General features: G+C 44.5%; 1 protein-coding gene across 3 annotated transcripts in view; it reads left to right on the top strand.

The window, feature by feature from the left end:
- LOC134968996 (mucin-5B-like) overlaps positions 1 to 14,602 on the top strand; it is a 126,378-nt gene extending 111,776 nt beyond the window's left edge. For all 3 annotated transcript variants that reach the window (XR_010189362.1, XM_063944698.1, XM_063944697.1), the window contains 2 exons: positions 8,310 to 8,672; positions 13,312 to 14,602. Coding sequence is in view for 2 of the 3 variants with exons in the window: in XM_063944698.1 (XP_063800768.1) it covers positions 8,310 to 8,672; positions 13,312 to 13,805 (857 nt within the window). In the remaining variant the exon portion in view is untranslated. The remainder of the gene's footprint in view (positions 1 to 8,309; positions 8,673 to 13,311) is intronic.
- Positions 14,603 to 15,875: the final 1,273 nt, after the last annotated feature.

The raw sequence follows: 15,875 nt of genomic DNA, 5'->3' as shown, positions 1-15,875 counted from the left end.
GTCTGGATGCGTTTTAGTATGAGCCTTTATCATAAGGCCTTACTGTAGACAAATCACATGGCCGTATGGTGGGCACTGCTATTATGTAGTGTTAGGACTACTGATATCGGAGAAGCCTTCACGCGGCTCAGCAGCTAAACATGTCTTTGCAAATGCATGTGACCAATTTCTCTGAAATTCTATTACCCGATAGGTTCAGATATGGTTGCAGATCATTTTTAGTGTGCCCCCCCCCCCCCCCTCCTCTCTCTCTGTCTACTGTTTGTTTGTGACCCCTCCCCTTTTCTAGCACCTGACATATAGTTATCTCCAGGAATGATTGAGCAGCTACCATTGCTTGTTTGCTGGGTATAATTTGTATATGCACAACATAAATAAACCTCAAAATTCATTCCAATTAAAGAACCTCTGTATAATGTTACTGATAATAGGATAATGTCAGTATTATCTACTGCAGTTATATGTATTTTATTATTATGCATGTATTTATGTGTATACTTTCTCTACTATATAGTAACCACTTATGCCCCCATTTAGAATAATACCAGGTATTATACAGCACCTGCAGCTCTGAACAGACAGAGTGCTGCTGGGTCTTCGCATTCCAGAATTTGGTGAATCTGGCAGCATTGCTTCCCTCATCAAAACCTATGGTGGTTGCGGCAGATGGCAGGAATGGTGAGATCACAGCAGCTATCGTGATATATGCTGTGGTCCCTTTGTGACACATTCAGGGGATGCTAAAAATTTCCAGCGAAGCCCCATAAAATAGGATTTTATAAAATAGGACTACCGGTAAATCCTTTTCTCGTAGCCCATAGAGGATACTGGAGTCCATTTAGTACCATGGGGTATAGAGTTATAGACAGGTCCACTAGGAGCCATGGGCACTTTAAGAATTTGACAGTGTGGGCTGGCTCCTCCCTCTATGCCGCTCATACCAGACTCCGAGGAGACGGACATACTTTGAAAGAAAGATAGATAAGGATAGTTGTAAGTTTCTGAACCAGCACACACAACAAGAGGAAAGTAAAGCTAGCCAAACTTGAAACAGGAACAGCAATGGCTGAACCAACATTACTTAACCAAGTAACAGTGCAGGAAGAACAAAACACCAAGCAGGTGCCCAGTATCCTCTACGAACTACGAGAAAAAGATTTACCGGTAGGTAATTAAAATCCTATTTTCTCTTACGTCCTAGAGGATACTGGGGTCCATTTAGTACCATAGGGATGTACCAAAGCTCCCAAACCGGGTGGGAGAGTGCTGAGGTTCGAACAGAACTGATTGACCAAACTGAAGGTCCTCAGAGGCCAAAGTATCGAACTTGTAGAACTTAGCAAACGTGTTCGAACCTGACCAAGTAGCTGCTCGGCAGAGCTGTAAAGCCGAGACACCCTGGGCAGCCGCCCAGGAAGAACCCACAGACCTAGTAGAGTGGGCCTGTACAGATTTTGGACACAGCAAACCTGCCGTGGAATAAGCATGCTGACTAGTAAGCCTGATCCAGCGTGCAATGGACTGCTTTGAAGCATGATACCCAATTTTATTAGGATCATTAAGAACAAACAGCGAGTCAGATTTTCTGTGATGAGCTGTTCGCTTTACATACACCTTCAAAGCCCTCACAACATCCAAAGACTTTGAAGTAGCAGAGGTGTTGGAGACAACCGGAACCACAATAGGTTGGTTGATGTGAAATGCGGACACCGCTTTAGGAAAAAATTGTTGACGAATTCTGAGTTCAGCTCTGTCCTCGTGGAAAATTAAATAGTGACTTTTGTGAGATAAAGCCCCAGCTCCGACACACGTCTTGCTGAAGCCAAGGCCAACAGTGTGATGGTCTTCCACGTAAGATATTTTACGTCCACCTCCTGGAACAGTTCAAACCAGTCCGATTGGAGGAACTGGAGCACCACATTGAGATCCCAAGGTGCAGTAAGAGGCACAAAGGGAGGTTGGATGTGCAGAACATCTTTCAAGAACGTCTGGATCTCAAGGAGAGAAGCCAATTGTTTCTGAAAGAAAGTGGACAAGGCCGAAATCTGGACTTTTATGGAGTCCAGACGCAGGCCCACATCCACGCCTGCCTGCAGAAAAAGCAGGAAACGTCCCAGATGACATTCCACCGCAGAATAATTTCTGCTCTCACACCAAGAGACGTATTTCTTCCAAATACGATGGTAATGCTTAGACGCTACCCCCTTCCTGGCTTGGACCATAGTCAGAATAACCTTGTGAGGGATCGCTCTCCTGGCTAAAATCAGCTGTTCAACTTCCATGCCGTCAAACATAGCCGCGGTAAGTCCTGAAAGACAAAAAGGTCCTGTTGTAGAAGATCCTCGCAAAGAGGTAGAGGCCACGGATCTTCGAGGAGCATCTCCAGAAGGTCAGCGTACTAGGCCCTTCTTGGCCAGTCCGGAGCAATGAGTATTGCTTGAACCTTTTCCCTTTTCTTTTGAGAATTCTTGGGATCAGAGGAAGTGGAGGAAACACGTACACCATCTGACAGACCCATGGAGTTGTCAAGGCGTCCACCGCCACTGCTTGTGGGTCTCTCGACCTGGAACAATATCGCTTGAGCTTCTTGTTGAGACGAGAGGCCATCATGTCGATCTGTGGATATCCCTATCGACTTGTCAAGCACCTTAACACTTCTGGGTGAAAGCCCCACTCCCCCGGGTGCAGGTCGTGTCTGCTGAGGAAGTCTGCTTCCCAGTTGTCTACTCCCGGACTGACAATGCCACAGTGTTTCTTTCTGCCCAGAGAATTCTTGACACCTCTGATATTGCTGCTCTGCTTTTCGTTCCGCCCTGTCAGTTTATGTACGTCTCTGCCGTCACATTGTCCGACTGGACCTGAATGGCCCGATTTTGAAGATGTGAGGCCTGCAGTAGGGCATTGTATATGGCCCTGAGTTCCAGAATGTTGATTGGAAGGACAACTTCCTGACATGACCATCTTCCTTGAAACTGCACCTCCTGAGTGACTGCTCCCCAACCTCTGAGGCTTGCGTCTGTGGTTAAAAGAATCCAGTTCTGAATTCCAAACCTCCGACCCTCGACGAGGTGAGAAGTCTGTAGCCACCACAGAAGGGAGATCCTGGCTTTTGGCGACAGACGGATCCTCTGGTGCATATGAAGATGCGATCCGGACCATTTGTCCAACAGATCGAGATGGAAGTGTCGTGCGTGAAACCTTCCGTATTGAAGAGCCTCGTAAGAGGCCACCATTTTCCCCAGAAGGCGAATGCACAGATGAACAGACACCTGGGTTGGCTTCAGGACATCCCGAACCATCGACTGGATTACCAATAACTTCTCCAACGGAAGGAACACTTTCTGCGACTACATGTCCAGTATCATTCCCAGGAATGAGAGCCTCCTTGTTGGAACTAGGCGAGACTTTGGAAGGTTCAGAATCCACCGGTAATCCTGGAGGAGTTTGGTTGAGAGACCAATGCTGTCCAGCAACCTTTCCCTGGACGGTGCTTTTATCAGGAGATCGTCCAGGTATGGAATTATGTTCACTCCCTGTTTGCAGAGTAGAAAAATCATCTCTGCCATCACCATGATGAACACCCTCGGTGCCGTGGAGAGACTAAATGGCAGGGCCTGGAACTGGTAGTGACAGTCCTGTAATGCAAACCGTAGATAAGCCTGATGAGGCGGCCAGATCGGTATGTGAAGGTACGCATCCTTAATATCCAGAGACACTAGGAATTCCCCCTCCTCCAGACCTGAGATTACCACTCTCAGAGACTCCATCTTGAATTTTAACGTGTGTAAGTACGGGTTCAAAGACTTGAGGTTCAGAATCGGTCTTACCGAACCGTCCGGTTTCGGTACTACGAACAAGTTGGAGTAGTACACCTTGTTGAGCAGATGAGGTGGAACTGGAACAAAGACCTGAGTCTGTACCAGTTTTTGGATGGCATGCTGTAAACTTGTGAAACTGGCAAGCCTGATTTGAAGAATCTGTGAGGTGGGAGCTTTTGGAACTCCAGTCTGTAGCCCTGGGAAATAAGATCTATGACCCAGGGATCCTGGCACGAATGTGACCAGATCTGACTGAAGAATTGTGGGTGGGCTCCCACCTGACAGCCTTCCAGGCATTGCGGTCCACCATCATGCTGAAGTCTTTGAGGAAACAGAGCCTGGACTCTGTTCCTGAGCACCTGCAGTTGGTGGTTTGCGTGATTTACCTCTTGCGCCACTGGAGGACATAGAAGCACCTCTGGATTTGCCCTTGAACTTGGCCATCCAAAAAGACTGTAACTTAGAAGCTGAATAAGTCTTCTTTGTAGGGGGGGCTGCAGAAGGAAGATACGTAGACTTAACCGCAGTAGCTGTGGAGATCCATTTGTCTAGTTCATCTCCAAACAAGGCCTCTCCTGTGAATGGTAGGCCTTCCACGCCTTTCCTGGAGTCCGCATCAGCAGTCCACTGACGTAGCCACAAGCTCCTGCGTGCCGACACTGCCATAGCAGTGGTGCACGCGTTAAATAAGTCTTTCTTTTATGGCTTACACCATAAAGTTCGCAGAGTCCTGTATATGCTGCAGGAGTAAAACAACATCCTCCCTAGACAAGGAATCTAACCCCTCAGTTAGGTTACCTGACCATTTTGCAATGGCTTTTGTGATAAACGCACATGCAATAGTGGGTCTTTAGGCCACCCTAGCAGCTGTGTACAATTATTTGAGTGTAGTCTCAATTTAACGATCAGCCGTGTCTTTCAGGGATGCTGCACCAGGAACAGGCAATACAATTTTTTCGTGACAGCCTAGAGACTGATGCGTCCATTATCAGTGGATTTTTCCATTTTTTTCTATCCTCCAGAGGAAAGGGAAAAGATGAGAGTAACCTTTTAGGGATCTGACATTTCTTATCAGGATTAACCCACGGTTCTTCAAACAGGGTATTCAATTCCTTTGACACAGGAAAAGTGACTGAGGACTTATTTTTTACATTAAAATAAGATTCCTCACACTCCTTGGACACCTTATCAGGAATATGCAGAACATCTCTGATAGCCTCTATGAGAGCCTCTATTCCCTGTGACAGAGCTGCATCTCCCCCCCCCCCCCCCCCCCCCCCTCCCCAGTCTACCTCACCCTCCTACAAGTCTGACCCATCAGCATCAGTCAGATTGCAAGATATGGGCCAGAGATCGCTTTTGCGGACAAATGGGAGGGGATTGAGACGCTGGTTTGGGGACTGAGTCTCTGTTCATAAACTCATCCAAAGTCTGTTTTAAGTATTGCGTCTCTTTCTCATCGTGGGACAATTTTGTAGAAAGAGTGGAGATAATTCCTTTAAGAGAATTAACCCACTCCAGTTCAGCCCCGCTATTCTGTGAACTCTGAGTACACAGTAGTGAGCCCCTTGGTGAAGAGGAACACTCCACTGTACAAGAAACACACTCTTTGCCTGACATAATGTAATGTGACAGCACATACACACACACACAGGAAAAGGTTAAGCACAAGTAACCTACAAAGAGCCCTTCAAGTAGACACAGCGTTGTTTGGAGCAAGCCACCACCGCACCCTTACCACTAATGCCAAGCTTAGTCAGGTCGCAGACTAAGTACCCTAATAGGGGACTTAGTACACTAATAGTCGCACCCCTCCTGCTATGACCTCCTGGTACCGCTGAGGTAATTTGGAGTCACACCAGAGGAGCTTCACATCCCTGTCAATCAGCGTCTGTGTCCACTGCAGAGGGAAAATGGCGCTGGTGAGCTGCTGGATCCTCTCATAGTGAAGGCCCGCCCCTTCGATGGCACGCAGTCTTCCCGCTTTTTTTTTATACTGGCTGAGGTCATTTGTGTACTTAAAATGGAGCAGAACCGTTTTAAGGCCGTGTTTGCCAGTTTGGGTACTGTGTACAGTGTACTGAGACGCAGTTGTGTACTGTGTCTGGAGACGCATTCCGCCCCCTTTAGAAGCCATGCGTCTCCGTATCCTCGTGCCGCCATAATGGCCGGCACCCCGCTAACCAGGACGCTGGCTCAGTACTCACCACTCTTCATTCTTCTGGCTCTGTTAGGGGTGGCAGCGTGCTTCGGGAATGTACGCTCGCCGTGGTGGGGCTTGCGAATAGTTCCCTCAGGAGCTCAGTGTCCTGTCAGTGGGGAATGGGACCATTAACCTTTCAAGAGGTTGGGCCGTTACCTCCCCCTAAGTCCCACGAAGCAGGTAGGCTGGTGCCAACCAGCCCTGCCTGATAATAACAAACATATAAAATAAATACAGAAAACTCTTCAGGAGCTTCCTTCAGCATGACCGGCTCCTCTGGGCACATTTTCTAAACTGAGTCTGGTAGGAGGGGCATAGAGGGAGGAGCCAGCCCACACTATCAAATTCTGAAAGTGCACATGGCTCCTAGTGGACCTGTCTCTACCTCATGGTACTAAATGGACCCCAGTATCCTCTAGGACGTAAGAATATATATATCTCAAGGGGCCCAGACTATGCAGTCTCTCATGGTTAGTGAAGCCTCTAAGCATGGGCCCCTGCCCCAGCATTTTCCCGGTGGGCCATTCATGCCCCAGTCCAACACTGCACATGTATCTGTGTTGGGAAATAGACATCCCTTGAGGATCTAATTAGTAATTACTCAATCTTAACAAGTACTGTACAAGTGCTAACTTAGGGAGTGATCCAGAGATGGATGCAGTGAAGTAGCTGCCACGATGATTGTCACAGCCGCTACTGCTAAATTATGCAAATGCAGCAGGAGGCGTGTAAATAGGCGCCTCCTACATGCTTGTGTGATCTGCTGCTGCATCCGAAGATGTAGCATAGGATCACTTGCGTGAACATCGACCATACGATCAACCCTCACGCTGCGAAGGACAGTATATCTGCTTTGGAAGATATAGACCCTGGCCTTGACACACCTACACAACGGTGGCGACATGCCCATGTTTTTTAGAATGCTGTCCTGTGTCACCCCCTCCCCGTTCCCAAACATCTACAGCCTGTCAATCAGGCTGCGGCTTGGGTGCACTGCATGCAATCACGCAAGACTCGTTCTGCACAGGTACAGAACGAGTCCAGCTCAAATGCAGTCCCACAAATGTCGGAGATGTATGCAAACCGTTGGGTTTACGTACATCACTGAATCAGGAGCTTGATTCCTACTATAATACCCTTCAGAACAAACACACATACATATTCTAATGTACAGTTGAAGTTGATTAAGACTGGGATGTATTAAGAAAGGAGTCTCTGTCCGTGCCCCGCCTCTCCAGCCGGCAGTACGTTAGTAGTAGAGACTGGCTCTGAGCAGACACAGGTCTCTGGTGAACAACCCATGGTGGTCATTTTCCCTGCGATTTTTCTATAGCCACCATCAGCAATACAGTCATTAAGGCTAAACCACAATTCGGAATCAATTACTACTGCTCTTGGCAATCCATCAGTCAAAGACGTTGATTACTGCGGGCAATGTAATCCCGGTGTATAGTAAAACTACCCTTACACAAGAGCGACAACAGAAACACCTTATTATTCGATTACTTTATTGTTGTACTTTATCACTTATTTCCTTTATTTATAGTATTTTCCTGATGCCTATCATAGGAACAATAATTTTATTCTAAATTAATCACAGTTATTTTAATCTTATAAGACATACACACCGGTTCTTCCCAAAGGTCTCTTTTGTTCTCGCTCTTTTTTTGTATCTTTCTTCACTAGCTGTTTGTTGGCATTTTACAGTTCTATCATACACTATAGAGATTCTCAAATGAGGTTCTCAAGGCACAACAATAATCCAGGTTTTAGGTATATCCATGGCTCAGCACAGATGGTTAAATCAAATTGACTGAGATGCTAATTAAGTCACCTGTGGCCAAGCATGCATAAACTTAAAACCTGGACCATTGGGGTGCTTGAGGACCACATTTGAGAATCTCTGATATACTGTATGTTGAGGATTTACTAAATGATACAGCAAAAACAGACAAGACTTTAATTAAGCTAAGGGACTCTAAAGCTAGGTAGGTACACACTGGACGATGTGTCCCCAGATGATATCGGGCCGACACATCAGATCTGCTGCACTCTTACCACAGGAGGAGAAGAGTGCCTAGTGGTCATGGAGCGTGGTCATGGCTCATTCTGCAAGTGTGTGTGGGGTTAGGGGTGGTGGGTTAGGTGCACTGGCTTTTTACTTGTACTGGGCTCAAAATTGTGCTGGCAGCTCTGTATACATTGCTTCTTATTGAATTGATACCTAGGATACATTCACTACTCTCTATTACGTTACAATTAATCATAATCTTTTGTTTCTATCATAGTGACAACCTTCAAAACCCCCTGCACAGCTCCCTGTCAGTGGACACAATGGTTTAATGTTGACCATCCCACAGACCAGCCAGATGGGGGAGACTGGGAAACGCTGGATAATATCAGAGCCCATGGTTATAATGTGTGCAAAACACCTAAGGAAATCGATTGCCGTTCTGTCCAGTATCCCTATATCCCCTTTGCACAACTTATGAACAAGGTTCAGTGTGACGTACACACCGGGCTGGTCTGTACCAATAAGGACAATGTGGTCAATTGTGTGGACTTTCAGATCAAGCTGCTGTGTTGTCACTGTGACCAGGAACCAGATGCACCTGGATCTGTTACTACATTAACCTCAACTGTGCCCACAGGTAATTATTACTCTTACCAGAGATCGTTTCACAGCTGTATTTGACTACTCCTTATTAAAACTTCACTATCATAGAAACATGGGGCCAAATGTAATAGGGTCCAAGTTTTAAAAGTTGTGAGTTTGTCACAAAACTTGGCCGATGTAATAGTCTGCAAGATTTTAAGTTCAAGGCTATTACATTGTGCGCGTGCAAGTTTTTCTTGTATGAAAACTCGCACATTGTAAGCTGAGTTTCACAGAAGCATCTACAAATCAGTGAGATCCCTGCATGCTTCTGTCTGAGAAAGTTTACGTATAATAATAAAAAGAAAAAAAAAAAACACGTGCTGCCCCCTCCCCCTACAGCATAACCAGCCCGGGCCCTTTGAGCTGGTCCCAGTTGAAAATATATAGGAAAAAAACTTACTGAGGTCTCCTTTTATTTTAATAACCAGCACTGGGCACTTGGACTGGTCATGGTTCCAAAAAAATAAGGGGGGGGGGGGAAGACTTAGGAATGCCCCATATTTTTTAAACCAGCAGCGGGCTCCACTAGCCATGGAGGTAAGAGGTAATGACACAGCCTGGGGAGACGCTTATATGGGTCCTGTCGGCCATAGCATTACCCCTCACAACTAGTCGGCCTGGCCGAGGACTCCTGGGGAGTGGGGAGTGGGGACTCCCCCCCCCCCCCCCCCCCAATGAAGGGGTCCCTCCCCCTCCAGGGCACCCGAGGCCTGGCCTTAAGCCTGAGAATATCCTCAGGAACCTCTGGGCGATGGGTGCCAAGTTGATAGCTTTCAAGTGTGAAAGTTAGAAATAGTACTGTCTTTTACAGTAGAACTACAGGTTGCAGTACCATGTTTGTATTTGGAGAACCACAAGTACCAGCATGCGGGGCATTAAAGGGCCCACTGGTACCTGCAGTATTACTGTAAAACAGAGGTAGTTAGGTATATGCGCAGTGAGAATTATTAAGTGAAAGTGTGATGGGAACCTGACACACTCAATCCAGGATGCTACACCTATATTATTTGATACAAAAATTCTTTATAAAAACAGGGGGAGCTACCAATTACAGTAAGTAATACAGCTAACAATTTAAAGGAGAAAGGAACTGTATTGTTGGTGCAAAAGAGAAAATAATTATTGAAATATAACTTTAAAGTTATATTTTAATAATTTTCTCTCTTGTGCATCGACAATACAGTTCCTTTCTCCTTTAAATTGATATCTGTAGTACTGTATAAGAAATACACAAAAACACACACCATAGAAAGTAAGTTTATTAAACACCCTTGCACTTTCAAACTCACATACATACTCACACATACTTACCTACATACGCTGTAGCCCTTCCATCCTCTTGTCCAGTAGAATCCAGAGTAGCTTATAACAAAAAAAATATACTCACCTACTCCAGTGTAGATCGGTCCTCTTCAATCCAAAGTAGGCATCCAGGAGTTTAAAACAAAAATATACCCTGACCATATGGAATGCCGGCCTCTACATGACTTGTCACTACGAGAGCCGCCTGGCAATCAGGGAGCACTATGTAGTGCAGCTCCCCTGATTAGCTATGTGCTGCAGTGCAGTCAGTCAATCACCGTTCCCCATAGGCTTCTATGGTGAAAGGAGTCCCATAGAAGTACATCGTGGGAACCGCAGCATTAGCTGGATAACTGCAAGCTTAATTGAGGTTAAAATAGGTCGCTTGAGGTTAATACAGGTCAAGCTTGTGGTTCACCTCAATTAAGCTTGCGGTTAACCATATAATGCTACGGTTCCCACAATACACTTCTATGGGACCTTCTTACCATAGAAGCCTATGGGAAACGGTGATTGACAGTGATAAAAAGCTAGTGTATTTAAAGGTGAGTTTTTGGTGCGAGTATAAAACATACACTGGCCGAGTTGTATGTTTTCCTTTGGAAAAACTGGATGATTAAATAGTGAGTCTCCTAAAAACATGCGAGTTTTCATGTTCTTGGACCCTATTACATTGGTCGAGTTTACAAAATGTGCAAGTTTAGACCTAAACTCACATTTTGAAAACTCGGACCTAAATACTTTTGGTCAATAGAATTTGACAGCAGATAAGAACCACTTGGCCCATTTTGTACACGCACACACATACAAACTAGGGTTAATATTTTTCGGGAGCAGTATATTTCTGGAGTGTGGGAGGAAACCGGAGAAAGCCCACGCAAGCACGGGGGGAATATACAATCTCCACAGAGTAAGGGCCATAGTGGGATTCGTTCCCATGATCTCAGTGCTATGAGGTAGTAATGCTAACCATTACACCATCCACTTAGAAAAATATTGTCTCTCCCCGAGCCAAGAGGTCTGTCCCATGCAGCCATTCTTCCATTGGTCTTCTGTTTGATCTGACAGATGGGCAGACCTGAGTGACTTCTTTTATATACTGACCCATTTTAGGTTGTTGATGTCCCAGCTGTATTGGCTGCAATGGTAATGCCGGGGAATTGTAATTCCATAAGCTCTAACAGGACCTTGGGTGCCATGGTCAGGTTGGGATTTGTAGTACTACCAGCACCAGCATGCACAAACAGCCAATGGCTGTTAAGGTATGCTGAGACTTGTGCGCCCATAAATGTACTTAATTATTTAAGACTTCAATCAATGCACCAAATCAGACTCCATATAACAGCCCCGACTATAATAATGCCAATGTCCATATGATCTATATCTTCATATTCTACTCTTCTATAATATGTTGTGGATTTAGTACATAACAAGGATGAGTCAGATAAGGGTTTAATGTGCCATTAAATAGACTAAGGCAGAGTTTCCCATTAGTGCAGGTTTTAAGGATATCCATGCTTGAGCACAGTTGACTTAATGAGTGCCTCAGTCAATTTGATTTGGGATACGGTCATTAGGTCGACACCACTTAGGTCGACAACTATTGGTCGACATGCATTAGGTTGACATGGTCATTCGGTCGACAGTTCAAAAGTCGACATGAGTTTTTCAGAAATTTTTTTACACGTTTTGAACTTTCATACTTTACGCTCCACATGGACTACAATTGGGAACGGTAACCTGTGCCGAGCGCAGCGGTAGCGGAGCAAGACACCTTGCCCGAAGCATGGCGAGCAAAGCGAGCCATGGGAGGGGACACGGTGCACTAATTGGGGTTCCCGTCACTTTACGAACAAAACAACACCAAAAAAAGCAAAAAAACTCATGTCGTCCTAATGACTGTCAACCTAAGTTGTGTCGATCCAACGACCCATACCCATTTGATTTAACCCCTGGACTCAAGCATGGAAATCCTTAAAACCTGGACTGTAATGGCAGACTTTACTAGATGAATAACACAGATTCTACGTCTTGAGAAGAACTCTGTTCAGAAGTGGTTTGGTTAACACAAGGTACACACATTGCAGTGTACACAGCTTTACGCTAGGGCAGGGTATTCAACATGCATCCCCTCCAGCTGCTGTGGAACTACACCTTCCAGCCAGCATGCCCTGTCAATTTTGCTATTAAAGGATAATAAACCTATGTCTGCCGACCACCTGTACACCCAGCCAGACTGCCAAATATAACTGCAGATATATTGGACATCGACTGTGCTGCACAGCCAATGCAATATGTCTGAACAACGTTCATAGACACATTGGGGGTACACACCGAAGACGAGCTCACAATATATCACCCATTTGCTTGAACAGCTGATATATCGGCCAGGTGTTGGCACAGCATTAGGACCTTCTCTGTAATAAATTTACTTGTATCTACTTCATTTTTACAAATATATAATTGAAACTTAACTAGCCCATTCACCACTTCTGAATACTGAGTAAAAATACTTAAGCTGATCTGCTATTACATTGTCTCCCTCAAAAAGACTTGCACTCTGTCTTTAAAACTAATCCCTCTTTTGTTTTTATCCTTTCACTAATACTGTACATAAAAAGAAGTTTTGCCTCTGTTACCAACAGACTGGGTCATATTCTATTCAATTTCTGCCTTTGCACATCTCATTACCTTCTTAGCCTCCTTCTAACAAGATACAACTCTGTCCTCATTCTTAGTCTGCTTATATTTCCTAAAGTTTGATTGAAGGAGAATGTTTCAAGCCCATTTACTGAAGAAATAGTCCATATAGTCGAGGATTCCAGCCCCTCCAAGGAGATATAGACAGTGGAACTTTTAGGCACAGGTCCAAACTATTACAATCGTCCAATCTGTATCTTTATCTTGGGTTTATTGAAGTAATTCATACAGAGGCATAAGAAAGTTGATCATCCCAACATACACAGCTTGTTTGGGTTAAGATCACATGGTATCGTAACGCGGTTCACAGACACACTACCCACTTCCTCAGACTGCTAAAAACCAATCTGTAGGGAAACATGCAGCCATGTTCCATACTCCATGCGGAGTCTACAGGCAGCGGTAATAATGGAGTTTATAAGTAAGTGATTTATAGTCAGGAACACTGTATGTTTCCATAGAGATTGGTTCTCATCAGTCTGAGGAAGCGGGTTATTACTGGGCTTAGTGCCATTATAACCCTCTATCTTTATTTCTAGTCTAGTTTTAAGTTGTGGATAGTTGTACCAAAACATACTATAAAAATTGTACCAGACCATGAACCTATACTAAACATTTGTCTTTTACAGCGAATCACTGCAAAAACCCACACTGCACCTGGACACAATGGTTTAACACGCACCAGCCAACCACTGGCCCTGGCGGCGGAGACTTCGAGAACATTCACATGATCATGGAGAGCGGTTATTCTGTATGTGATGTACCTAGCGCAATTCAGTGTAGATTATCCAGGTTTCCCTATATACCACTGGAGGAGCTGTACTACATGCAGGTGTGTAGCGTGTCCATTGGTCTCAACTGCCTTAACAAAAATAATCCAGCCCCCTGTTTGGACTATGAAGTCCAATATTTGTGCTGTAATTGTGATGTCCACAACATGACCTCCACAATGGTTCCTACTGCTGGTCTTATGCAAACAACTACCAAGGCTAACGTTGAAGAAACTACTCAAGAGAAAGAACATAATGCATATTCACCAGCTGAAATGACAGATACCCCTAGCATTCTGACTCTAGAACCTGGTTCAGGTTCAGGCTCAGGTTCAGGTATGGGTAACAATTGAGAAAACCCATGACATACAAGGATCTCATCCACTTACATAACAGGCATCATATCATTCACTATCATGTTATTAATAAAAAAACATTACTTTAAATACTGTATATTAAAGTTGCTTTGTTCAATGTTATTCTGAAACTTAAAGAAATCGCATGACATACACAAACCCTTAGTATTCGGTGATTTCTACTTATATATAGGTACAGTTACATTTCTACTTGTAAGACCTCTTCCTGCTATAGTCTTGTATATTTAGAAAGTCGAGTGAAAAAGCGTCCATGACTAACTAGGAATTATGTATGCAAAGGAAATGACTTTTCAGATATAGGCCTATGTCACGGTTATCCGTCACAGGCGGACAGGACCCTCCTCATTGAATCAAATCTTCAAGCGAGATAAAGTACTAACCAATCAGCTTCTGTCATAGTACAGGCTGTGCTTGAAAAATGATAGTTGGGAGCTGATTGGTCAGTACTTTGTTTCTCTCCAATGTTTGATACATTGACCCCTTGGTCCTCCTTCCTAGTTATTCCCTGACACTAGTGTACCTTTTCCCCTGTCTTCCATCCTTTACCAGGGACTCTGATCCTGTGTGTCTGCCCACTCAGTGAGTACAGATTTTCATCCTACTCCCCTTTCCACAAATTCTCATTACTTGTTTTTACTAGCAATTGTGAGTCCATCTACCTTTCCCCTCACTTCCTCCTTCTATCCTGCATTTGGTTGTATAGCCATGTTATACTATGTACTGAAGTAAAATTATATTGTTAATCCCTGTACAGCTCTGCAGACACATTACTGTATAAATAAAATATAATATAATAAAACACAAAAATGTACTGTATACTTTCTATTAAAGCTTAAGTTTCATATACCTGACACCGCACATACAAACAAAATGAAAAGTATGAACTTTGTTTAATATAAAGGTTATTTTCTTCAAACTGAAGAAGCCGCACAAGACTCCTGGGGGATAAATTTACTAAATATCATTTATGGTCTATTTTAAAATGATGCAAACAACAAAAAACTGGAAACATGCGATTTAGACTCCGGCACGCAACATCGCTGTTAATAGATTTAAATTAACCCAATATCGATCTTTGGTAAATTTACCCCCGGTGTACTCTGCTCATTCTTTATTGTGCTCCAGACGTCAGGACACTGCCCCTATTACATGCAGCCTGGCTCTCACATACAGGGAGGGTGAATGCCTCCAAAAGCTGCAGACTAACCCATAGTAATACTCTGCGCTGCAGTGACCATTCTAATGATTTACACAGTATGGGGGTAATTCAGACCCGATCGCACGCTAGCTTTATTTGCAGCGGTGCGACTGGGTCTGAACTGCTTATGCTCCGCAATGCACAGGCGCGTCGGCGACGGGGTTTGCAGGACAGTGACAGATTTAACGAAGAAAGCGTTTGCACCGGCGCAAGAAGATTGACAGGAAGAGGCTGTTTGTGGGTGTCAACTGACCGTTTCCAGGGAGCGTCCGGAAATATGCAGGCGTGCCCAGCCGTTTGGAAGGAGGATTCCTGACGTCAGCTCCTGACCAGATCATCGCAGCGGCTGAGTAAGTCCTGAGCTGGGCAGAGACTGCGATCGCACCCCGGCACAGCGATTACCCCCTCCCCCTGTAGGCAGCAACTACCTGATCGCAGCACTGCAAAAAATCGCCTGCGTGCGATCAGGTCTGAATCACCCCCTATATACATGGCAAATTAAAAACCGGGTATACATGGTCATGGATGGTCTAAAGAATCATAAGAGAAATGTACGATGAGTCTCACACACCGTACACATCAAATAAGGAAGTGTCAGGAAAATTAATAAACATCCAGCCTTCACTTCTACAGCAATTCTCCAAAGGAAACGTGCATGAACAATGTAAGCTATAGAAACTACCAGCAATATTCTAAGAGATGTGGAAGGATATGAAAGAAAAAAAAAATTAGCATAATTATCCATTTATTAACTTGGACAGCTTATTAAAATGACAGACGGACATTAACAGCAGCATAATATGAATAAATTTACATTTGGGGTAGTAAATAGCCAGAAACGCAGGTGG

The sequence above is a fragment of the Pseudophryne corroboree genome, chromosome 11 (genome assembly GCF_028390025.1).
Source record: "Pseudophryne corroboree isolate aPseCor3 chromosome 11, aPseCor3.hap2, whole genome shotgun sequence".
NCBI lineage: Eukaryota > Metazoa > Chordata > Amphibia > Anura > Myobatrachidae > Pseudophryne > Pseudophryne corroboree.
Note: the sequence above shows the minus strand (reverse complement) of the source record. Positions and strands in the feature narration are given on the sequence as shown.